General features: G+C 39.9%; 2 protein-coding genes and 1 non-coding gene across 5 annotated transcripts; all 3 read left to right on the plus strand.

Moving 5' to 3' along the window:
• The first annotated feature begins 429 nt into the window (after positions 1–429).
• LOC121957392 (14-3-3 protein beta/alpha-A-like) lies at positions 430–11,517 on the plus strand. 2 transcript variants are annotated; one of them, XM_042505951.1, is made up of 6 exons: positions 430–527; positions 2,687–2,997; positions 5,568–5,691; positions 8,586–8,749; positions 9,078–9,173; positions 9,984–11,517. In XM_042505951.1, the coding sequence occupies exons 2-6, from the start codon at positions 2,701–2,703 to the stop codon at positions 10,062–10,064; spliced, it is 762 nt and encodes a 253-aa protein (XP_042361885.1). In that variant the 5' UTR covers positions 430–527; positions 2,687–2,700; the 3' UTR covers positions 10,065–11,517. The 2 variants fall into 2 exon arrangements, with proteins under 2 accessions (XP_042361885.1, XP_042361886.1); XM_042505952.1 differs by lacking the exon at positions 430–527 and adding an exon at positions 1,160–1,218.
• A 4,445-nt stretch (positions 11,518–15,962) lies between these two features.
• On the plus strand, positions 15,963–24,567 carry LOC121957630 (polyadenylate-binding protein 1A-like). Of its 2 annotated transcripts, XM_042506319.1 has the most exons (15): positions 15,963–16,219; positions 16,457–16,690; positions 18,496–18,689; positions 19,602–19,717; positions 20,091–20,230; positions 20,368–20,462; positions 20,540–20,677; positions 21,043–21,138; positions 21,252–21,618; positions 22,499–22,609; positions 22,723–22,868; positions 22,984–23,068; positions 23,301–23,431; positions 23,899–23,998; positions 24,179–24,567. In XM_042506319.1, exons 2-14 carry the CDS (start codon positions 16,498–16,500, stop codon positions 23,989–23,991), a joined length of 1,905 nt encoding a protein of 634 aa, XP_042362253.1. In that variant the 5' UTR covers positions 15,963–16,219; positions 16,457–16,497; the 3' UTR covers positions 23,992–23,998; positions 24,179–24,567. The 2 variants fall into 2 exon arrangements, with proteins under 2 accessions (XP_042362253.1, XP_042362254.1); XM_042506320.1 differs by having other exon boundaries at positions 15,963–16,690; positions 22,726–22,868.
• Positions 20,798–20,934, plus strand: LOC121958338. The gene has a single exon (XR_006106825.1). It is a non-coding gene; the product is annotated as a small nucleolar RNA SNORA5 (small nucleolar RNA).
• Positions 24,568–25,344: the final 777 nt, after the last annotated feature.

Below are 25,344 nucleotides of genomic sequence, written 5' to 3' on the forward strand. Positions count from 1 at the left end.
TATTTGTTAAGATAACTTTTGAGGGGGGAAAAGAAACATAATGTTGCTAGGAATATATCTTAAGGTAACTTTTGAGGGAAAAAAACATTTTGCGATTACATATTATGGTTAATTTTGAGGAAAAGGGTAGGCATATCTTTTGGGAAAAAAAAGAAACACTACATTGCTGGTTATAGATGTTAAAGTTACTTTGTAGGGGAAAAAAGAAACATTACGTTTCTGGTGATATATGTTAAGGCATTTGAGCGGGAAAAAAGAAACACTGGGTGGCTGGCAATATATATTAACTTTTTAACTTAACTTTTGAGGAAAAGAAAGAAAGAAAAACGTGCACAGACCGAGTTTCCGTGGCTTTAAAATTTTGCCTCTAAATGTGGTTGCCCTAGCAACTCGAATCTGACGTCATCCGTCCCGGTGCGACCCTGCTGCCGTGTCTTTGATTGGAGGGAAACCCCGTGGATGAGCGGGAGAGATCATCAGCTGTGCGACCGGGAATCAGGAACAACATCGTCTAACGATTCTCACAGGTTGGTTCACATATATTTCCTTTTAACAATGGGTGATATTTTCGACGGAAAATCGTTACATTTGCTCCGCGTACTGTGGGGACTCTGTTAATCCTGCATGAATCGTCGCTACTGGTGTCTGTAAGAGGAAACCAGTGATGCGCCGCTGCTCAGTCATTGTTCGGCGTTGACTAAATGGAAAGCGTTACTGCACCCTAACCCGTCTGTTTCTTTTACATGCTGTGTTTAGGTTGCTGCTTTCGGTTGTATCGTGTTATCTTTCGTAAATGAAGCGACGTTATGTCTCATGATTAATGCTCGACAGCTATGGGTTGTTTTCCGGGAAGCGAAAAGGGCGTTCACTTCGGACTGAACTAAGCTAGGCTCCTTTCATTCCTGTTAAACTAAGTCGGTGACAAAATTGTCGGGTCTTGCATGTCTATCTGTGGCGTTATTGAGCATTTCTTCCCGCACTAAACACTGGCATTATTTTAAAAAATCATATAAAAATTGTACTTTTTTGGCGGTGTGAACAGTATGAGCTCGGTGTGCAGGTGTGTGACGAGAAACTGGGTGGCCGACATTCCTCTGAAGGGTGCAGGTGTCTGCGTGCATGCAAATATGCAAATGTGACTCAAGGATCGTGAGATATTTTTCTAACTGCTGATCTCATATCCTCTCTGCTTCTTTGTGTGCTATTTCAAGGCAGCTGGTAAGCAATAACCTCCAAATAATCGTTCATGCAATGCAACAGTCCTGCAGTTATCATGAGGTGAAACAAGGAAAGGAAAAAAAATGTCTTAGCCAGGAAGTAGCCCACTTCTGGAAAAAAAAGGCTGAATTTAGTATCATATGATCAGAACAAGACTAATATTAACCATATTTGATAGGTATCTGTACAGTACAACTCGTCTGCATTATTTTACATGTTGACTTTTAATTGTGGTAGATTCTCTGTCCTGCATTTAACCTCAAATAGAGCCTTGTTTTTTCAATAATGTTAAATGTGTCTAAAATTATTAGGCGAATCAAGTGAATGATTAGCAGAAAATGCGTGTAATTTGACAAGATGTTAATCATTTCTGTCACTTATCAGGCGAAAATGCTGATAATGTTACAGGAATGTGAGTACTTCCTGCTTTTTCTGTCATGCATGATAGTTCATAGAGTTGTTGGGGTTTTAGACTGTTGCCTGGAAAACCTGCAATTTGATGATGTCAGTTTGCGCACTAAGAAGTTGTGATGAAAATTTCACCCTATTTTCTAACATTTTGTAGATGAGTCAAGTAATCGAGAAATAATCTGCTGACTAACTAATGAAATTTTTAATAAACATCTAGAATAGGCCACCATGGGCTTTGGGAAATTGTGACTTCTATTTTCAGTATTTCATAACACCATGTTTTATAGCCTATTTCACATTAAACAGCCCAAATGATCAATTAAAAAAAACTAATACAGATAAGTGGTTTTATTTATTTATTTATTGTAAAAACAAAAAAAGCTATTCTAGCTATTCTATTTTAAAGTCTTTCTAATGGGAAATCTCTGTATACAAAGCCACTTTCTCAAAGCCTATTTCCCATGACTTGGCTGCCAAGTCAGTGTAGTCCCTAATATAAATCAAGTCTGTGCCAGTCTGAGTGCAGATGAGTCAAGCTGGTTGAAATCCAAAAACTACTTAGGTGTACCCACACCCCAAGACACACTTAACATTGGAAAAGAAAATCCAAGCATTTCTAAAGTGACACACAGATAGGGTAATGGCAGAAATAACGTTAAACTTAATGTAATGCAAGTGATACTGACCAAAGTACCAAATGTTTTGCACAACATTTGTCCACATTCTCCAACTGTATTAGAAAGTAGTCAAAGTATTCCTTCCCCGTCGACTGATTGCTGTTACTCACATCTTCGAATGTACGTTTACAACATGCATACCAGAAACCAGCTTTTTCTTAAATCAGGTTTTGCAGGAAACACAACATGTTTGCATGCACTGTTGTCCTCCCTCATGCACATTAACTGATCAAATCCCCCCACCCCACCCTCCTCACCATGTCGCCCCTTTCTTGTCCCTGCCCTCCCCCAACACTCTCTCCTCTGTCTTCCTAATCCGTCTCCTGTCCCCTTTGTTTTGTCCTTCCCGACCCCCCTCTCCTCTGTCCTTCCTTCCTCAGCCCACGCAGGAGCCATGACTGACAGGGCTGACCTGGTACAGAAGGCCAAACTGGCCGAGCAGGCTGAGCGCTATGATGACATGGCCGCAGCCATGAAAGACGTGACACAGGGGTCCCCCGAACTCAGCAACGAGGAGCGCAACCTGCTCTCTGTTGCCTACAAGAATGTGGTGGGGGCTAGGAGGTCTTCCTGGAGGGTGATATCCTCCCAATTGTGTAAGATTAGAGACAACGAAGTTATGGCCAAACTGACCAAGGAGTACTTAGAGGTTATCGAAGAGGAGCTGAAAAAAATCTGCAATGAAGTACTGGTAAGAAGCAGAAATGGCCGTTTCAGACCAAAAAGTTGTGGGGTCTCCTTGAGATGCCCACTGGGGAGCACCTCAGAGAACTACAGAAGTGACATACTGTATGCTGGCCAGCACTTACTATAGTCAAGTCAAACTTTATTCTTGGAGCACATTTAAAAACACCCGCAGTTGACCCAAATAGCCACACAACGACAAAAACAGGAGAGACCAATAAATATATTAGAGAACAACCTGCAGCACAACAGAAGACAAAGTCAGGGTGTTGAGCTCAAATCATTCGTACGTCAACGAGAGGAGGTGGGTCTTCAGCAGTGGCTAAAGGTTTCTATAGTTGGAGCAGTTCTTATTTGAATAGGTATACTGTTACAGAGTATAGGGGTAGCCACCGCAAAGGCCACTGTTTTTGTGTCCACTTCTGGGAACATCCAGGAGCATTTGATCGGTCGACCTCAGTGCTCTAGCTGAAATATGAATATACAGTAGTTAGGTGGCCCAACCCAACAGTCTGTTTCATTTTTGTGGAGATTATGAAAGTTTACATTTAGTATAAATAGCAATAGGTTTAGCAACACCACTGTGGCCATGACAAGTCAAATTAGCTTTTTATTTCCATCATCACATACATGTTCAGTTAATCCTGGGGTTCAGTTTCACAGGAGCTAAAAAAAAGTTGATGATGATCGTTCCTCGTTCTAACGGTTCAAACAAGATCAAGATTACTGAATGGGAAGACAACGAAAAATTTTGGTGGCTTAGAGTAGACAGCTGTTTTCTGGCGAGAACTGGAAGCATTAGAACTGAAATAATCTGTGGCTAAGGAGGGACAGAAGGTGCCGGAAGGAAGCAAGTACTCAAAGGAAGTTGACAGCTGTGTACATTGATATATAAGGAAACCAAGAAGTGATTACTGTTTTATGCTACTTTAAAAGATATTTTTTAATGTATTTTGTTGTTATATCTGGCACAACCTGCATTTAGTCCCTGACTGCAGTGCTTCGGGCCTGGCCAGGGCGGGGTTGTTTGAAGAAAGCTTGATGTGTTGTGGCCAGTCAGCACTAGCAGCCACTTTGACCCAGTCGCTAATCAAGATGCTAAAACTGAAAACTGAAGCATTTTTCCCATAGATCCTCCTGCAGATTTAACCTCTGACCTCTAGTGTGACAATCAGTATTGTGACTCTGACATTGCTTGTAAAGAAAATTGATGACTTGTTATAAGTAGAACACAGATAAAAAAATGCTCCCATTTTTTTATGTGGGTAACTAGTCGGGCTGGGTTGGGCTCAGGCCCAGTATTTAATGTGATGATTTTGGACAGACTTCAAGTCACATGGGTCAGTTTGTGCTGTAAATTTTTCGGTCCGTTGAGAAGAGCCATCAGGCCAGTGATGCTGTTTTAGCAGCGTAAAGAAATTGTCTTGTATGTTTTTGCATAATCTGATCACAAAGGCTCAGTCACCACTGTTTTTGTGTTCACTTCTGGGAACATCCAGGAGTATTTGATCGGTCGACCTCAGTGCTCTAGCTGAAATATGAATATACAGTAGTTAGGTGGCAATACAATAGGCTGGTGCCAGACCATGCAAAACCTTAAAAAACAAGCAGTAAAATCATAATGAATCCAAAAACATGCAAGAAGTCAGTGGAAGGAGCCCAATATGGTTGTTATGTGCTCCATGTGAATGCAGTGGGAAAAGAAGTGCTAATGTAACATTGTAAGCGAACAAGAGTGAATCTAGAGTTGGCTTTTACTGTCACTTTAGCTGGTGAAACTGTTTACAAAGAGTAACCAAGACCTCCTGCACAGTATGCCTTTTACACTGTTTTCAGAATCTTAACCTCAGAGCAGGGACATCAACGATTAACTACTGAGAATATTTTTGACCAGTTTTACATCTGTGTCTATCGATTCATTTTGCTCTTCAGTTTACTGCTTTTCACACCACCTGCGTGTGGTAGGAGCTAGCTACCTAGTGGCCCTGCTCATTCGCCGATTACAGCTAGTAATCCTGTAATCTAAAATTGCTTTAGAAACACGTTGCTGGCCAGTTGTCTGTTAGCAAAGCCAACAGAAAAAAGGCAAAAGGCAAGAGATTTATATTTTAAAAAAATCAACATTTCACCATCTCTAGATGGATAGCACTGTGAAATGCAGTGGTAAAGCTTACTGAGTCAGTAGACTAAAAGAAAAGGCCTCCTGCATTTCACATCTTTCTTAAAATGAACTGCTTAATGGGTGACGGCCCATCAAAAGCAAAATTAACTGAAACTGACATCCCTACCTTAAAGAATCGACATAAACGAGGTGATAATCGCAAACGTGTCTCACAGTAATGCAATGAAAGACTTGACTGACAGAGATGAAGGAAAGCAGGAAATAAGCAGACTGCAACAAGGATGTCCTTAAAAGCAAATATGCTGACTGTTGTGTCAAAAGGTTTCAGTTACACACACCTCTCCAAATACCATTGTCAACAGTGAGTTAACTCATGAAATAACTTGAACTGCTAGTGCAGTTTTGTGTAGAGTTCCACACATTTCAGTGCTAATGTTGCACACTTTGACTTGCAGGAGCTGCTTGAACGCTTTCTGATCCCGGAAGCTAAACTTGCAGACAGCAAAGTCTTCTACCTGAAGATGAAGGGGGACTACTATCGCTACCTGGCTGAGGTGGCTGACGGAGAGGAAAAAAAGCGTACGTAAAGGAGACATTGAGCCTCATGCAACAACAGTCTCTAATGTCAATGCCAGATGTACCAAATATTAACTGTCCAAATCTGCTTTTAATCAGGTGTGCCACATTATAAATCCCACTTGATTATAATTAACCTATTAGCATAGGTAAACATCCCTAAACACTACATAAGGACAGGCGTACAAAGACTCTGGAACATGACCAAGAATTCGAGAGGTGCCTCCAAAAAAGGTGTAGAAAGAACCTCAGCAGTCGTAACATTACCATTTGGGGAAAATCACAGTTTTGAGTCCAAAATAGGTCACTCATGTGATTCGTGTAGATCCAATGGTTTTTTAAGAGGGAAAACATCATGTGGTGAATCAGATCGATTAGGTCAAGCTGCTGAAATAAGCCTAAGTAGCCCACTGAATGGAAAAGTATTCCCTGTGCAAAAAATGTTCTCTCTCTGTGTTCTTATTATATTTGATCTTTGATTAATATAACTGCTCCATTAATATCTACGTTGCATTTTACTGCTAATTTTCACTCCTTTCATATACCGCCAAGTCGTTTAATCTACAGCAGTGCATTGTATGTTAGAAGATCATCATATGTTTGTAGCGTAGCTGTCCTGTGAGAACCACATATCTTTAAAAAGCCTCAAAAACAGCTCTGTTTTCAGCTTTGTGACGATGCATTTTCCAGCTGATCCGACAGGGCTTTTAAGAGTATATTTAGCTTAAGCAGGAGAATTTTCTCAACTTCAACACATCTGGTGATACATGTTTTTCACTGGACAGTAACTAAGTACAGTGAGCAAATTTACATAGTTACATTCCTCCACTGGGTGGGCCACGTGCAAAATAACTGATCCCGATCAATTAAAAAATGTGTTGATCAGACCCGATATCGATCCATCCAATTGAGACATCCCTAATTTAGACCAATGATCAGCGATGAGACGAAAGCATTTTAGAAGGTTGCAGAGAAAAGTTGCAGTAGTGTGAACAGACTGATATTAGATTAGGTAAATCAGCCACCCGAGGGTGGTTTGTTACTTCAATTTTGCAGTTTTGTGATCCATAGTTTTCAATAGTTCTCAGCTCGAGCCAGCTGATGGTGTCAACCGCAACTCAGCTGGTCAAATCAGCGGCTAGTTTGAGAGCGTAAAGCACGTCACTTGTTTCAGCAACCAACCAGCTTGTAGTGAAGTCCTCTGGTCGAGTCAAAATGACCACAGACTGCGTTGTTGCTTATTGTGGCAGGTGCTCCATCCCTACCAAGCCCTCATGGTGTGCCGGTGTCGGATGGTGGATTACTGCTGCTGAGCGCAGTGTGTGCACATGCCTCACACCCATTGTCATTAAATGATTGATTGGCACTGTATTGGTGTGGTAAATTTGTATTATAAATACAGTCCATCTGATACTTATTTAGTTTTTGTTGTTTTATCATACTACAAATGCAACTGTAGCGAGTATCTCACTATCACTATCCTAATTCATATTGTAAGAAGCTACAAATTATATTCAGCTGCGAAGTAGGCCTGAAAAGCCAGGAACCAGAATGGATGTATACAGAGGTATAATCTCATCTAATTGCATTTGTGTGAACCAATAGGTTTTTGGAACGTTGCAGACTGATGCATTTCAAACAGTTGCATGTTTCAACTCATATCATAGCGACTCTGGTCTGAACTGGGCTTCAAATTTCCTCAAATTTGTAATGAAGTACAGAACATGACAGTGTTACATTGAACCACTGGTCATCAGACGGACACATAGTAACTGAAATGACAGAAATTGGGATTAGTGGAACAAATATAGAAGTACATAATTCAACACTTGTAATTACTTTAAAACATAAATCCGAGTTAGATTATATGAAATACATAGAATTTTTTTGCTCCCGACCACTCATTAAAATTTTCTCTTACGTAAAAGAGTGAAAAAAAAAAACGAGTGAATCCCAGAAATCAGTGGGTACTGACAAAATAAGAGTAAATCCTGGATACAAACAAAAAGTAAGAGAAAATTTGACATACATCACTATTAGCCTCCCTCATGCAACTGCTCGATAGAATCACACACCACAGAGAGAGATTGCACTCAGGGTTTATGATAGGCACACAAAGACGCTTTAAATACATGAAAAAGTGGTGCCACCATCTGCTAAAAACACTGCTGTGTGATGCACCTCTTGTTTCTATGATGATAGGCTGTTGCTTTTCTGTTAGCTGAATATGTTCTTAGTAATGGTCCATAAAAGTCCTCTTTAAGATGAGGTGACCAGGCTTGCTTCAGGCATTGTTTGTGGCAAAAATTCTAACAGCCTCCCCTGTCCTTGACCTACAACCATCAGCCAAAATGCAGCTGAGGGCTGCTGATGGGTTGTCAAGGCAACAAGAGCAGCACCAGGGTGTTGGCTGTTACTGGTTGCTAGGAGGCATATTTAGAGTTTCTTTGATTTTTTTTTTTTTTTGTTCCCCATTTTCTTCTCATTTTCAGATTGTGTTTTGGGTCACTCAGTGGATTTCAGCATTGAATTAATGATCACATCAAAATTAGTGCAATCGTTTTCATGTCCATGGTAAATCAGCCAGTCGAGGGTGGTTTGTTTCTTCTCTTTGGCAGTTTTGTGATCCATAGTTTTTCATAGTTTTCGGCTGTTAATGATAAACACAGAAGGCCATGCACACAAGACATTTTGTCTCCTAAAATGCATCATCTTTATCAAAGGCTTTACCCTGACAAGTAAACTTGAAACACGCAAGGAACACGCACCATCATGCACAGATGGTGCACAGTGGTGTGTGCTGTAATCCAGAGCAGTCAAAAAGTAATGGGACTAAGAAACCTTTTTTCCCCATTTGAAAAATCTGATTCCTGAGTGTTCTATCTTTCTATGTGCAGAGGTCGTTGAGAAGTCACGAATAGCTTACGATGAAGCCATGGAAACCGCCAAGGATAATATGGATGCTACACATCCCATCCGCCTTGGCCTCGCCTTGAACTTCTCTGTCTTCTACTACGAGATCGCCTGCTCACCTGACTGTGCCTGCAAACTGGCCAAGAGCGTAAGAACTCTCCTCTTTTCACATTGGTGTTTGTGTTTGATTTTATTTCCATTTTTTATGTCATCTAACACAAGACATTTTGTCTGTTTCATTTGACTAGTTCTGTATACTGTGGTTGTTATCGGTGTTGTAACTTTAACCTTGAAAACTGTGTTAAGCACGGCACAAATGTACCCTTTTATGCCAAACCATATTAAAGGCTGTTCACTGCTGTATTTTTTATTCAAATCATTCATTTTTGCCCTGCCAGTATTTATTTCAATCTGCCTCTTGTTGGTGAGATTACAATCACTTTTGGAAGCGCTGATGGCTGTTTCTGTTCCCGCAGGCTTTTGATGATGCCATTGCCAAGCTGGACAACCTCAACAGTGACTCCTACAAAGACAGCACCTTGATCATGCAGCTGCTCCGTGACAATCTGACTGTGAGTGTCTCGTCGTCATCTCCCTGCTGACTTTCTGTAGACCCCTTATCCCTATAATCAGGGTTCCTACTACAGTCTGACTGAGACATCCGTCTGCTGATTTCACCGGCTGATTTTGGCCCATCACATACATTTCAGTGTCAACTCATATGTTGTCCACTATGCTTGATCTGAAAAGATTTTTTTTAATAGAACATAATGCAGAAAAGATACTTAAGTCAATAATAATTACTGAATTCCCAAATAAGCTTACCGTTTCAGTGCACTTATGTCATTTTTGATAATAAAGTTAGTTGTCAAGCTGTAAAATATCCTCCCTCCATCAATTTTTTATAACAATATGATTACCAAATCTGATGGATAATTGAAATGCATGATTGCATATTTATATACCTGAATTTTTTACTCAAAAATATTGGTATCGGCATTGGCCCCAAAAATCAAGTATCGGTTGGGCTCTAGTTCCTACACAGTATTGAAAAGTGTGGAGTCTGATTTTAATGATTTCCAAGTGTGGATTAAAATGGATAAAAGAAAAGAGTGCTTCCAGACACTACTAAGTTCTCTTAAATATGAAAGTCAGAATTTCTAAAAAAAAAAAAAAAGTAAATAAATGATATTATTTGAGAATAGCCTCTCATTTCCAAGGTATTTCTGAGCATGTTTTGTAGTAAAATAGCGGTTTAAAAGCAAAGAGTGCTCTGTCTGATGTGGGCAGGCCTCAACAAAAAAGGCAGTGCTTGTCAAACGCACTCTGTCTGATCAGGGCCTTAGCATGCACTAATCCCAGCATCCTTTGCTCTGTTGCAGCTGTGGACATCAGATGTCCAGGGTGACTGCGATGGAGAAGGAGAGGAGACGGAGGGCCAGCAGGTAGTTCAGCAGAAGTGAACTTCAGAGAAAAGAAAATCAAGAAAAACACACATTTTTTACCTCTCACCAGCCTAAGTTGTGTATGTGGTTGTGTGTGCACATACATGCATGGATATGTATGTTTACACTCCACTCACAATGTGTAAAGTACAGTATGTTTGTGCAGATACATTAAAGTGTGTGCTATTTGTATGAGCACCTCCACAGAGAAAAGAATGGTATACATTTGTTTTTGTTTCTTTCTGAACATTACTCATTGTTTCAGTGGATGTTTATTTTGTTTTTGTGTTTGTTTGTTTTTTCTTTGTCCATGTTTCAGTCCATCCATGGAATCCCTCCTTTCCATCCAAATCAGCCCCGTGCTCTCTAACCTTTTTCACTGTAGCAAACTGCTGCTGTCGCAGGAAAACAAACAAAAAACCTCTAAGTGTAATTTTGATAATTTGTATGTTTTTACTTGAACTCAGCATTTACAATCTTTGTGACACTTGGATCTACAAAATCCTTGTTAGCACGTAAACTGTAAAAGAAAAGAAAAGAAAAAAATTGGTCTGACTTGACTAAATTTAAGTTCTTGTCTGGCGATAGCAGTGGTCATATCTCTGGCAGAATTTGCCTTGTTAAAGATCTGTTACTGTTTTGCTTGTATCCATCCCGCCCTGTCAGTGTCCAGTGTAGCAGGTCGTGTTTTTATGGATGGTACATGTGTCGCCGCTCAGTGGGTTCTATGTGCATTCGGGCGAAGGGAAGGCTTTTTTCAGTGTGAATGGCCACTTGCGAAAAACTGTAGTTGAACTTTGGTTCATGGTTTTCTTGAGAGGATTACATTCCATTTTACTGACATCTTTTCACTCTCTGTGAAATGCGTAGACTATAGTTTTTTGCAATTTTCCACAACACATGACAAGGTATAGACGGCCTGAGACAAAGTGAACAACTTGACAAAATGGCTCAATACTGTAACTTTTGATATTTTATCTTTTCAGCAGTGCAGAGGATACTTTTGCCATGTGCTTTTATGTGGCTTTCTACTCTTTTTCTATACAGGTGTTTTGTATTTTCTTTGTTTTCTTTGTGTGTATTTTATTCCCTTTGACTCTTGATTTGACTCCTGGAATGTATGTGGTTCTCAGTAGTATGGTGTGAGGGTTAGCCGTGCTTCGAAACTGGCAGGTTTTGTTTAGGACTTAGCTTGAACCAGGTGGTTCACAGTAACATTTACCTTCCTTGAACATACATATTGAAAAGACAAACTAAAACAATGAAAAATATAAACTGACTATTAAAGTAACTTGGTAGAAAGCTGTGTTCTGACCATTTAGTAGTCATAAAGTAATGCCAGTTTCTCTTAATTACAGTTGTTTTGGTTTTAAAATGATGGGATGCAGGATTCTGAATTGGGAAGTCACACTCTGAATATGTTATTTGGTTATGTGCTTTCATGTAAGTGGGATTAAAACATTAATATCAAGTGTGCTGTACTCAGTGTGTTTGACTGCTATCTGTACACAACATTTTACAATATACATTCATGCATATGTGAAGGTGTGTTGAGCCATTGTTGGTTCATCTGCTCGGTCTGCTACAATTTACAATTCAGTCTGCCACAATTTACATTTTTTCTGACATTAAAAGAAAAGATAATGGAGCGAAGTGACAAAAGCATCTATAATCACTTCATAATGTAAGACAGATGGTTCATTGATTTCTCAGATATTTCCCGTGTAGCAATGAAAAATCAAAAATAATAAAAGAGCTAATAAAAGAACATTTTCCAGGTCTGGAAAAGTATTTGAATTAGTAAAAAATAAATAAAAGTTTTGGTAAAATCGTGGAATTTTGTTGCATGTAATGAAATTGTCAGAGTAATTTTCCGTGGACAAACCTCCACAAAATGTATCGTAACGGGAAAATTATTTTCTGTAGCTTTCTATGTAAAGTGGCTCTAATATGAATTGATGTCGATTTTGTTTACCATCACGTATGTTTCTTCATCTTCTCCCCGCATTTCATCACCCCCCAACACGAATGCCAGCAGAATGAAATAATGTTTGAATAGAGTTTGAATCTGATGTTTGAAAAATGCCAGGCAAGTGGGCCATTTTTTTTTTAAAGGGTCATTGAAAAGTTTTGAAATGTCCAGGAAAATATGTTGCAACCCTGAATCTTTCTTACCTTCTTCCTGGGGCTTTTGCGACAACATTGACAAACACATAAAATTAAACAATCATTACCTATTGCCTGAATTTTGTTTGTCTTTACATAAATAAACATTTCCACCATAGATTGGTGCATAAAACCTCATCACAATACAGGAAATTACGTTTGATGCTCAAAATTTCCTGCGGAAAGATCCCCAGCTCAATATGTGACCCAAACAATGTTGATATGAAACCTTTGTCCCTTTCTAACCTGTATTTTAAGACGCCCAGTGATGTCACAGTTTACACTTCTGGTTAAGGAAAACCTGCTATTTTTTTTTTTTTTTTAATTTCAGCTGAGGAGCAATTTTGCGGGGCTCAGGACCAATTTGTTATCAAAATGCTCCAAATAGTTTAGAACTGGGCGCTGGAAACCAAATGGAGCCTGTTCAATGTTGGTGATAAGGGAGAAACAGTGATCTGAGCATGTGTCCATACTAAATCATCACATTCAGGTCAAGTGGCTGCTAGTGTTGTCTGCCAGTCTAGATTTAAATTTTCAAATTAACACTTGTATGTGAAACATAGCTTTGATTTCTAACATTAGAAATTAACATACAGTTTGACGTATGTTAATACAGGGTTCCCACTGTCACAGAAAACTCATGGAATTTCACAAACACATTTTCCAGGCCTGGAAAAGTCATTGCATCAGTAAAAAAAAAAAAAAAAATCTGGAAAAATTCTTCCATGATTTTTCCTGATTTTTTTAAAATAATCTTTCACATCATCTCATGTAACGGCAAGTTTATATTCTGTAGCTGTCAATGTATCAAAGCACTAATATGTGTCAGTGTGTGTTTTCTTCATTTTTTCCCCTGTGAGCCGTCTCGCCCTTTGTGTTTGCCAGCTCGCTGAAACTGTGTTTGAATAGAGTTTGAATGTGATGTGTGGCAGGCAAGTGGGGCATGAATTTCTTTTTTTATTATGGATTATGGAAGTTTGGAAATTTTGTTCCTAAAAATGTGTAGGAACCCTGATTGAAGCACGAGGCCCCTAATACCCTCATGGCTTGTTTACATCAGTTAAAGCAAAAACTCAATGTTAGACCACATTTTCAGAGTAAGTTACAATTGATTACAGCTTTGACTGATGGCAAGTATGTTGGGCCAAATACTCTGATCATTCTTAACAACTACTTGGGCCTAAACACGCTTTTAGCAGTTGAAGAGACACTCGCTGTAATGCTGAGAGACCAGTGAGATGAACGAATGCTGTAGAATACTTAATAAGAATCTGTTTTCATTACCTTTTTAGATCTGATCTTTGAAAGAGCATAGTTCAAGATGCAAAATCTCAACTGTCAGAGGTGAAGCACTTTGGAGGAGTCTGGTTTGATTTTAGATGAATGCAAGCTTCTTACTGACAACACTGCCCTCTGCAGATGGAAATGGCTCAGAGGGGCCATGTTGTGATGCATGTAATTAGCAGAAAATGTGTTCATTTAAAACTGGGCTGACTGATTTTGTTTTTTTTTTTAATAATCTCACAAACCTAGAAGTGATTTTTCCAACCTTACTGAAACAAAATTGGACTGAAAACCAAGTCTAATTTTGAGGGTGTGGAATCCATTTCAGCACTCGGGGTTTTGGGAGTCTATTACCAGGAAATTTTGAGCATCAAACGCTGAATCTTCTGCATTCTTGTGAATTTTTATTAACTTATTTGTGCCTTTTTTGGCTTCAAATAATGACTTTAATTTTGTCAATATTAAAGTCCTTTTCTACTTTCATGTTTTTATTTTTTGGGGGGAGGGGGTTACTTGTTTTAATTACTAAAGGGGACATGTCCCCACATAAAATCAGTGCCTATGTCTAACTCGGTGGTTCCAAACTGATGAGTTGTGGTGCAAAAGTGGGTTGTGGATCCATGCCGAATGGACTGCAAGTGAATTGTGATCATGTGAAGTCTGTGAAAGACACACTTTATTTTCAACAGGGAATTTTCGGCAGAGCTTTTATTTTGAAGTGCCATTTGTGTTTATCCTAATGTGTGGACCTCAAACAAATGACTAAGGAGAAATCTGGACCCTGTGACTGCACCAGTTGGGACCCACTGGATGAAGTCACATGACAGATGACAACATGACAAGTCTTTTGATTTGATTTTTGCTTCAATGTCAAACTATTATCTTTGCCTTTAGCTGTAAACCTCAATATTTATAAGCTGTGGTGTAAACGGCGTATACCCACCTTTTTCTCTCGCTGTTTACTGTATAGCCACCTATCAGGAATATACTGTATAGGGGAGAATACCCACTTTCTCCTTGGTAACCTACCCATCTAGGTTTGTCGGACACCCAGAATATCAACTACTGCTACACCACTGTTTATAATCAATTGTAAGCCTATCACATAATACATTATCAAGGGGTCAGTCGTCAATCAGTGGGTGTCATTTAGTGACATTTGCTTTGATCAATGGCCTGAAAAGACAAAGACAAATCTTGTGAAGTGACTGATGTGGCTCTGTCTTTTATTTTCATTCTGATGGCAGCTGACACGCCTGTGACGGTTACACCACAGCATTTCCTGTATGACTTCTGAGCACACTTCTGAAAGGGACTGTTGATCATTATGAGAACGAAAGTGGTGGTGCAAAACAGGGAAGGCACTTCAGATATTTTTTTAAGTACTGGGAAGGAAGTTGTGTTTTTTGATTTTGCTTAGAGAAGAGACATTCAACTCTAACCTTTTGAAACCATGATGGTCATCACTTTTCTTGTATTCAAGTATTAAAACCTTTGCATCCTGAGCAAATTCGTTTGATTTCTTTCAAAACATGAGAGGAAAAAGGCAAAGAACAACTTTCAGTAGATTTAGAAAATTATTATCATAATTATGTTTTTTTTTTAAATTATTTTACTGGATTAATGTAGATTTTAATCTTTTTTCTTTTTTTAAATTTTAATTTATCTTTTCATTACATGTTTGTTTTGTTTTTCTGTAGTTGCTTGTTGTTTTTTTTTGTATGTTTCTTTCTGTGCTAATTTTCAGATAATTTTCTTGTACTTGTGACTAATTTCTTGCCAATTTCTTGGCCATATCTTCTAAAGTTGCTCGTTGCCTTTTTCCCCCTGCCATTGAAAAAGTTATGCTAATTTTCCAGGTTTCAAAGGGTTAAATTGATGTATTTCCTATCCATTTAAAATACCCTCAGAACCCCAGAAACCTACAAGAGACAAAAACCTCCAAAATCACACTATTTATCTTAGCCAGAAAATGTAAAATATGGTTATTATTTGTGGAGATAACTTAAGTACAGTCCCTAAAAGGATAAATAAAAAATGTAAAGGATTTGTATATGATGCATTCCTGCATATCACATTTACTAAATGTCCATACACACGTATCAAATGAGGAATGCGAGGCGTTAAGTTGTAGTAAACTTAACGCCTTAAGCATGACATGCCCAGCTGGACTGGCAATGAAGCAGCAGCGCTGGCTGTGTGGATATATAACAGCCTATCCACTGCAGAGAATTTCACTTCGTACCCATAGAGCGCCACTCAAATATTCACTATTGTGGTCAACACAAAAAGTCAATTTCAGCCTTCGACAATGCGTATGACATGATTTCATCATCATGCGTACAGTTGTGGTCAACGCCCCTTTGTTGACTTTTTTTCAACTATACTGGAAGATGATTGGTCCGTTTCGGTGACGCGCCCACTAGTATATATAGACAACTTCCCCATACCTTCCTCCCCCTCAACCCCGGCTGCCAGTGCTGTGTGAGTGCGTGTGTGCTCCTGAGCTCGCTCGGCACACATTCTATAAAAAAATAAAAATACAAAAAAAATTCAAAATATAAAAAAGACTTAAAAAATCGTTTTTTTCTTTTTGTAACAACGGTGAAGCTGGAGTAGACATTCGAGGACTTGGACGTATAAGAAGGGGCTGCCTAACGTTTAAATCGCACGACAATTTTTCCCCCCCAGTCGACGTGTTACTGGTTCAGAAGCGAGGCTAAGTAATTTGCTTTTATCATTGTGTCAAATTTGACAGTTTTATTGACATTAAAAGTCGACACTGTGCCATTTAACTTATTCATTATTTTAAAAAAATTACTCCGAAACCCTCCAACTGACAAGCCAACGGTTGTTAACGTTTCCCATCAGCATTCTGCCCCGAATTGACGTTACGCTAGCGACCGTTAGAGAACCAAGCATTGGTACTGTCGCCGAAAACTTTTTTCCGTTAATACCAGGTTTCGTCCGAGTACTTTGCTAACCTCCGCGGCCAACGACAATGAACCCCAGTGCTCCCAGTTACCCCATGGCCTCCCTGTACGTCGGGGATCTGCATCAAGATGTGACCGAGGCCATGCTGTACGAGAAATTCAGCCCAGCCGGAGCTATCCTGTCGATCCGGGTCTGTAGGGACATGATCACCCGGCGTTCTCTCGGATACGCCTATGTCAACTTCCAACAGCCAGCGGACGGTGAGTGATTTATGTAAAACACAGACTTAAATGCGTAAAATGAACGTTTGAGTAAAAATGACAGGCGCTGACAAGTGAAAGCTAGCCCCTTTCCACTACACGTGACTGCGGCCGACATGTTGTCGGTAGGGTCTCTCCTCAGTTGAACCTCCCAGCAGTGGCGTAGCAAAAAAGCACCACGTCCGCCCTGCCCTGCCCTGCCCTGCCCACCCCGGCCATGTAGCAGTGGACTGCTAGCTAGTTGCCAGCTGGATACTCAATGTCTCTTTATCTCTGTTCTGTCAGGACAACACCCCAACTGTTTCAGCCTAAAGTGCTAACACAACCATTTCATTTAACCCCCACAGCAGGCATGCCAGTCAGCTTTATTGTTGAATAAACATTTATTTGTATCTGTATGGAGAAAATATATAAATCAATTCCTTAAAAAATGTCATGTCACTCCTGTATACTCTAAAAGCCAAATACCTACTTTTCAACAAACATCTGTTTTCCATTGATAAGAGCGTAGGGTCTGCATTTGCCTTCTGGACTTCTCGGGTGTGTCTCTGTGTTTTAATTGAGATACTATATCCTGTAGATGCTTTTGCACTATTCAGCTCTTAATATATTAGGAGTGGGCCATGCACATCAAATCCTCTGTCATGGTGTGTGTCATTTTATGAGTCATCAATGTATTATGCTATATAGTATTTTTTTTTCTTAAAAAAGAAAATAGCCATGTATGATCAGGTTCTTTTTAGTGTTTGGTTCATGTTTTTGAGCATGTAAATGCCATATTCCCTTTGTGAGAAACCCAAATATGCAAGCTGGAGTACTCCGAATGAAGCCCAGATGTATACGGGGAAAATGAATATCCCCATTTCTCTGTGCTCATGTAAACACCATATCCTGAATATGGTTATAACAAGGATAAGTCTCATAAATGGGTCATTCATGTCCATGTTGTTTTTCTTGAGTGTTATTTGTGTTTTTACTGAGATATTTCTTGTAGAGGCTTTTGCACTAATTACATGATTTTAATTATCTGCACAGAGGCATCATGGCATAATATCATAGCTGTAATAATTAGTCAAGTAGTTGGTAAGTTGATAAATGTAAGTTGATTTAATGGTTTTAGACAATTTCTAAATTAAGAAGCAAAAAAGTGACCAAATGTGAGTATTTTTTGGTATTCCTAATCTTAGATAGATAGTGATAGTGATTTGTGTTTTCTTGAATCAAAAGAAACATGAATATAACAACTTGTGCATTTAGTTATGTCAAACATACTACAAAAAACATCAGCTAATGAATGGTATTATGATAAGATTAATCTGTAATGAACATTATGATTAAATGCAGCCCTAAATAGTACAGCTAAAGTGAGATTGACCCCATTTATCTGAACTACAAACTGCCCTTACTTTTTAGTTATTTAGATGAATTAAACTTTTTAAAGTTTGTATTGGTCTGAACTGGCAGATATTGCAAATGCAGCTGTGCTAACATATTTGTGACTAGAAAGGCACTGTCTGAAACTCTAGACCAGTGGAAGTAGATAAATGCAGCAACGCCCACCATCAAGCTGCCTTGGAGCAAAGAACTAAAAGAAAGTAAATGTAAATTTAGCACCATGACAGATTGGCGCTAAAACCGTGGGCCATCCTTTTCTTTTAGATATAGTATAGGGAGAAACTTGATTGATTTTACACAGTGTCCTTAAAACTCCTTAGAAGCTCCTTCAAGAATATCACATCCATCCCTTGAAGATTTACCGAATAATACTAAATAATCTAACCCTCGCTTCGTATTCCTTCCCTCAGCCGAGCGTGCACTGGACACAATGAACTTTGATGTGATCAAGGGGCGGCCTGTGCGCATCATGTGGTCGCAGCGTGATCCCTCACTGAGGAAGAGCGGCGTGGGAAACATCTTCATCAAGAATCTTGACAAGTCCATCGACAACAAGGCTCTATACGACACCTTCTCTGCCTTTGGCAACATCCTTTCATGCAAGGTAAAAGACTAACGGCCGACTCCCTTTCTTGTATTTAACCTGAAAAGGGGGGATGGTCAAACGTCATTGTTATGGTTTAGCATTGTGAGTGCAGGCATCATTTGCATGTGTGTGATTGTAAATGTCCTAGAGTTATTTGCACTACAGAAATGTGAAAAACCTCCTCCCGAACTGTTAGTTTCTGTTGTCTTGTGTGCTTAAAGCAACAGTTGGTAAATGGTATGTAAAAAAATGTTTTTAACGTTCTGGAAAAACTGTCACTCTATCCGCAGAGTATTATATGAGACAGATAGCCAGTGAAAAAAGTAATATCCTCCTCGTATTGTCACCAGTTGGTTTTGCTAAAATCTCCAGCGGCTCACGGAAAACAACCAGTGAAAGCCCAGGAGTCTGTGAATGCAGCTATTAATCACGTAAATCATTGCTAATGTGCAGTCAAACTACCAAACTTGGCAATAGGAATCAAGATTCTCTCACTGCATTGCCTTTTTCTTGCTTCAAAGGTTTACAGAAACATAAAGCTGTAAAATAAAAGTTTGTGACCCGGCTGACATGTTGAAAACAGTCTAACAAAGCACCAAGCAGCGCACACCAGCCCAACCAGCTTTAAACCAGTGCACTTTTATGTCAGTTTTATAGTAGAAATATCTTTATATCTCATTTCCCAGAGCAGCTTTGCAAGAAATGATTTTCATGAGAAGTAATAGAGAGGAAGAGGTAGAGAGATAGGGTTTTAACAGTTACACAGTTGGATAAAATTTTGTTTCTCAATACAAGGAAAATCACAAAAGAAGGTCTGCTTCAGAGAGGAGTCTATTATCTCAGGTGTGATCCAACAGATGACTCAGGTTTATATGCTGCATGTGTGTGTGCGTGTGTGCTCAAAAGCAGCATGTGTTTTCTTTCTCCAAGGTGGTTTGTGACGAGAATGGCTCTAAAGGCTACGGCTTTGTGCATTTTGAGACTCAGGAGGCAGCCGAACGAGCCATTGAGAAAATGAATGGCATGCTGCTCAATGACCGAAAAGTGTAAGTGAACGTTTTAACTAGTTTAACTGTGGTGCATAATAATGTGTGAAATAGGGACAAAAAACACTCAATTAATACAATTAATACTGCACTTGTGTGATTGAAGGTTACACAATTATGCCTGAGCGCTTTGAGCAGGCTCAGTTGATTTTTTTTTTTTTGCAAAGATAAGTGAATAAATAGATTTGAAGCAAATGAGGACAGTCCAATTATGTGCATACCTTGCATAATCGGGCAGTGTGTCAATATTAGAATAAGCTCATATAGTTTACGAAGCACACACAAACGGGCTTTACAGTTGTGCTGGGCAGAATGTTTTATTTCTTTAATAATGTGTATTAAAAAATGTTGCTAAATTTTCCTTTCAATGCAGATTCGTAGGTCGCTTCAAATCTCGCAAAGAGCGCGAGGCTGAGCTGGGTGCCCGAGCCAAAGAGTTTACAAATGTCTACGTTAAAAACTTCGGTGAAGACATGGATGATGAGAAGCTGAGGGAAGTCTTCAGTAAATATGGTGAGTCAGGATGTCCGTTTTTCAAACAGCTTTTTTAAAATAACATGTCTGCCTCTGCTAAAACAGTGTTTTGATCCTCTGTGGTAAAATACTGTGAGGTAAAAATTAGTCGCTGAAGATAATCTCTCTGTTTGTAGGAAACGCCATGAGCATCCGCGTCATGACAGATGACAACGGAAAGTCTCGAGGCTTCGGATTTGTCAGCTTTGAGAGGCACGAGGACGCCCAGAAGGTAAGAGTTGGACCGACCACCTGGAACTGTCCACTGTGTCCCGCCCCTGAGCTGACTCAGTTTCGTGTTTGCTATAGGCAGTGGATGAGATGAACGGGAAGGAGTTCAACGGCAAGCTCATCTACGTTGGCCGCGCCCAGAAGAAGGTGGAGCGACAGACAGAGCTCAAGCGCAAGTTTGAGCAGATGAAGCAAGACCGCATGACCCGCTACCAGGTCTGTTTCCTTTTTCAAGTTCACAAGAAGTTAGTGCACCAGAGTTACGTGTTCACAGTTTGACAGCTGCTTTCAGTCAATCCCTTCTGTCATATCGTCTGCTCAAGCATTATTAAAGACTGCAGCTTTGTCAAATTCAGTGCTCCCTCCTTAATAGGTTGCACTGGCCAAAATGGCTGCAACAGTGATTCTGTAATTCATGGGCCCCACATTTCATCACTGTGAATTCTGGGGATAAATATGTATTACAGACAAAAACACTTCATAAACAGTAAAGGGACATTTTTCAGTTCATTGGCATTAGATTATCACTGGCTTACATACAATGTTTTCAAAAGTTAAAACTGCTTTCGTTGTATTTTCAGGGTGTCAACTTGTACGTGAAGAACCTTGATGATGGAATTGATGATGAACGTCTGCGAAAGGAGTTCACACCATTCGGCACCATAACCAGCGCCAAGGTAGGACCTCAGCTGTTTCCTTATCTCCTGTCATGAATGAAGAGCTAAGACTCTGCTTTCATTTACTGGTGTCCAGATTCATTCACGACTTTCTTTGACTCTCTTGCTCTCAGGTCATGATGGAGGGCGGGCGCAGCAAAGGTTTCGGCTTTGTCTGCTTCTCCTCCCCAGAGGAGGCCACTAAAGCGGTGACGGAAATGAATGGACGCATTGTAGCCACCAAGCCGTTGTATGTGGCCCTGGCCCAGCGGAAAGAGGAACGTCAAGCCCACCTGACCAACCAGTACATGCAGCGCATGGCTAGTGTGCGTGCAGTGCCAAACCCAGTCATCAATCCCTACCAACCAGCCCCGCCCTCGGGCTACTTCATGGCAGCCATACCTCAGGCCCAGAACCGTGCTGCTTACTACCCTGCTGCCGGGCAGATGGCCCAGCTCCGCCCGAGCCCACGCTGGGCCACCCAAGGTGTCCGGCCACAACGTGAGTGTCTCGCCCCTTTTAAGCTGCTCTTCAGTAACTGAGTATATTACGTGTAAATTTAAAAAACAGGGTTCCCACGGTCACGGAAGCTTCACAATCACATTTTCAAGGCTTGGAAATGTGAAGGCATTAGTAAAATCATTGAGAGTTTTGTAAAAGTTACTGATTTATAAACCCTTTAAAACCAAAGCAAATTTGCTTCACAAATGGGAAGAAGGCAGTGAACAGATTATAAGAAGAAATGACCCAAAAATAGCAAGAAATTAGTAAAAAGGACAAGAAAATCCCCTGAAAATTATAAAAATGGAATGACAAAAATAATGAAATGATAATTCTGTAACATATTTTTTAATGTATAAACTTTAAAGAATTATGATTATACATATATTTTTCTCAACATTCTCCCTGGCGTTTTAAAATGTTCTAAATCTACTAATTTCTTGCAATTTACGGAACATTTCTTGCGAAGTTGCTCATTGCCTTTTTCTCATGTTTTTGAAAGAAGTTAAACCATTTTGCTTAGCGCTCAAAACACTTGTGAAAGGCATCCGAATGATAACGAAAATCAATGTTGAGTTTTCAAAGGGTTAAAAATTGAAGGTTTTGGAAAAGTCATGGAATTTTGGTTTGTGTAATGAATGAAATTGCTGCGCTAATCTTCCATGTAAATGTAACATCATTGAAATATTTCCTGAAGCTGTCGATGTTAAAGTAGCTGTGATTATGTCTGAATCTGATTGTCTGACAAATGTCGAGCAGGTGGGGCAGGAAAAAATGATTATCAATCCTTGAAAAGTCATGGAAAAGTTTAGAAATGTTAGCCATGAAAAGCACATATGTTGTTCCTATACATTAATCCACTGTTCTTGTGTCTTCATAGACTTCCAGAACATGCCCGGTGCTATGCGTCCCTCAGCACCACGCCCTCAGACCTTCGGTGCCATGCGACCGGCCTCTCAAGTCCCCCGCATGATGTCCGCCCAGCGTGTCGGTCAGTCACCTAAACTTAGTGAATCTTACTGCCCATCAAACACAGTTCAATTCCATAGCTGCTACCTGTGTCTTTGCTTATGTCTCTGTTGTCCTGTCTGCTCCTCTTTTCAGCAGCTCAGACCATGGGCCCCCGAGCAGCCACCGCAGCCGCCGCAGCCGCCAATCCCGTGCGTGGAGTCCCTCAGTACAAATATGCCGCAGGAGTCCGCAATCCCCAGCAGCACATGCCTGCTCAGCAGCAAGTCAACATGCAGCAGGTAGGAATGCACATTTCTATTCAGTTAGAGGTTTCAGGGAACGGGGACGAAAAAGTTTGGACTTTCATTCAAAATCTTCTGTCTTGCCTCTAATTCCGTGCTTCCGTCCCCTCAGCCTGCTGTTCATGTTCAGGGACAGGAGCCTCTGACGGCCTCCATGCTGGCCGCTGCTCCGCCACAGGAACAGAAGCAGATGCTGGGTAAGTGTCAGAAACAGCTCCTTATGACCAATTACCACGTTAGCTGGACGTTACACTGAACCCAAAATGAACTATCTGTCCCTTGCAAAGAAAACTACCCCCACTGCAGCTTCTGTGCTGTGTATCATATACTATATAACCCCTTTTTTTTTCATGGTATTATCTCAGTAACTGCCCTCGGCAAGTGACAATTACATTCTGTCTTAAATCCTCTTGTCTGTCACTCCTCTAGGTGAGCGTCTGTTTCCACTGATCCAAGGCATGCACCTAAGCCTGGCAGGGAAAATCACTGGCATGTTGCTGGAAATTGACAACTCGGAGCTGCTCCACATGCTGGAGTCCCCTGAGTCTCTTCGCTCAAAGGTAGGAACTCAAGTTCATTAATATTAACAACATCCCCAAGAGTTCACCAGGACTTACTATTAAAAAAGGCAGGTAAGGGCAGGGATTATTTTCTTCTCTTGATATGAAGGTTCCACCCAATGATGACTTTAAGTGTAAGTATGCATCTTCAGTAGTATGCAGGCACTGTAGAAATGCCTGCCAGTCCCTCCAGGATCTTGCGGGATGTTTTTGAGTTTGTTGCGGTCTGAAATGCCTGAGTTCGTATTAGCTTTTTTAAGAAGTTGTGATGCAAATTGCAGATTTTTTTTTTTTAAATAACCGTTTGAATTCATTCATTTCCTGAATTTACATGAGTTGTTGCGATCATAACATTGTGAAACCTGGAGGGACTGAGTTTTAGGATACAGGAAAGGCGGATCAGAGCACTTTAGCAATCTCACCACAGTGTTGTGGTGTTGCTAACGTTCAGCAACTTCATCTTACAGGTGGATGAGGCGGTGGCTGTGCTTCAGGCCCACCAGGCAAAGGAGGCCGCCCAGAAGACTGTGACAAACTCAGCTGGTGTTCCGAGTGTCTGAATCTAAGGTAGGACTAATTTACTAGAGCTGAGGACAGAGTTAACAGGATATTATGGCTTCTCATAATGACACTGTCACATACTTGTTAATCCTACTAGCTGTGTATTTAACAGTGGGTTAACTATCCCCTTCACAAACATTTACAGTAGTAATGAGTATCACCAAATTTATTTTTGTGTTTTCACAGGAGTGGGGAACCTCGAGACTAGCTTCACCGATGGACAAAAGAATTTAACAGTGAAAAAATTGAAAATACACAAAACAAAGTAAAAAGAAGTCAAATGATAATTAAAAAAATACCAATGGTAACAAGTCTCCAGCCAGGCCTATGATGAACAGAAACACCAGGCCTGGTTTGCTGAGTTAAAAGAGAAAATACACAAAAAAAGAGAAAAAGTTAAAATACAAAATGACCCTGCTTGAGGGGTTTTAGAGTTAGAGTTCTGTGACAAAATACAATTAAAAGCATTCCTTTCCGCCATTTTATCCCTTTTAAATGTTTGAATGTTTGGGCTGTAGAAGCCTGTTCTTGTGAAATTGACCTTTGCTTGCTTGAATAAAACTTATAAAAAATAATCAGTATGTGTCTGTTTTTGGCCAACTCAAAATAACTAAACAGTACAGTGGTTAAAATAACCACTGATCATCGCTGCCCCCCCAATTTTTTATGTGTGCTAGATGGGGCTACTAAAAGTCTTGTGGGGTACTGATAGACTTTGATTACTTATTTTTTTACTTGATGACACTATTATCTGATGTGCCTAGTCTTAACATTTTGAGTTCCTGTTGTAATGTGGTTTGTACCTGTATGCAGAGATGTTGAGTCATTGTTCTTTAACCCTTTGTAACCTGGATCAACATCACGTTTGTTGTGCAGCATTCAGATGTTCGCAAGTATTTTAACCTTTGAACCCTGGTTGTTTGCTTGCTTGTTTTGTTTCCATGACACAGGGACAAAAGGCAAAGAGCAACTTGGCACGAAATGTCCTGCATTATGCAATTCATTTTTAGATTGGGGGGGGTCCAGAAAAGTATTTATCAAAATTATATATTTAAAATAATTTTTAAAAATTTTAATTTTTTTAGAGTTTTAGGTCAGTTGTTTTCTTTTTTGTTGTTTTTTCCCCCTTTTTCTCTATGGTTGTTTTGGGGTGTATTGCTAATTTACATGGGGCCTTTTTGTACTTTTTTTTTTTTTTTTTTTTTTTTTTTTTTTACAAATTTCTTGATCATTTTTGGGTCATTTCCCACAAAGTTGCTCATTGGCACAATATTTTTGAAATAAATCAGGCCAAATTGTCCAGGTTTCAAAGGCTTATATAGGCTTGCCATCCTTTTCTTAAAAAGACAGTT

The sequence above is a fragment of the Plectropomus leopardus genome, chromosome 18 (assembly GCF_008729295.1).
Source record: "Plectropomus leopardus isolate mb chromosome 18, YSFRI_Pleo_2.0, whole genome shotgun sequence".
In the NCBI taxonomy this organism is placed as follows: Eukaryota; Metazoa; Chordata; class Actinopteri; order Perciformes; family Serranidae; genus Plectropomus; species Plectropomus leopardus.

Excerpts from the sequence above, each read along its gene's own strand:
- LOC121957392 (XM_042505951.1), top strand. The coding sequence starts at position 2,701 with ATGACTGACAGGGCTGACCTGGTACAGAAGGCCAAACTGGCCGAGCAG. Across the intron at positions 5,692-8,585 it reads TGACGGAGAGGAAAAAAAGC|AGGTCGTTGAGAAGTCACGA; the intron begins GTACGTAAAGGA and ends TTCTATGTGCAG. Across the intron at positions 9,174-9,983 it reads TGCTCCGTGACAATCTGACT|CTGTGGACATCAGATGTCCA; the intron begins GTGAGTGTCTCG and ends GCTCTGTTGCAG.
- LOC121957630 (XM_042506319.1), top strand. The coding sequence starts at position 16,498 with ATGAACCCCAGTGCTCCCAGTTACCCCATGGCCTCCCTGTACGTCGGG. Across the intron at positions 19,718-20,090 it reads CTGCTCAATGACCGAAAAGT|ATTCGTAGGTCGCTTCAAAT; the intron begins GTAAGTGAACGT and ends CTTTCAATGCAG. Across the intron at positions 21,619-22,498 it reads CCAAGGTGTCCGGCCACAAC|ACTTCCAGAACATGCCCGGT; the intron begins GTGAGTGTCTCG and ends GTGTCTTCATAG.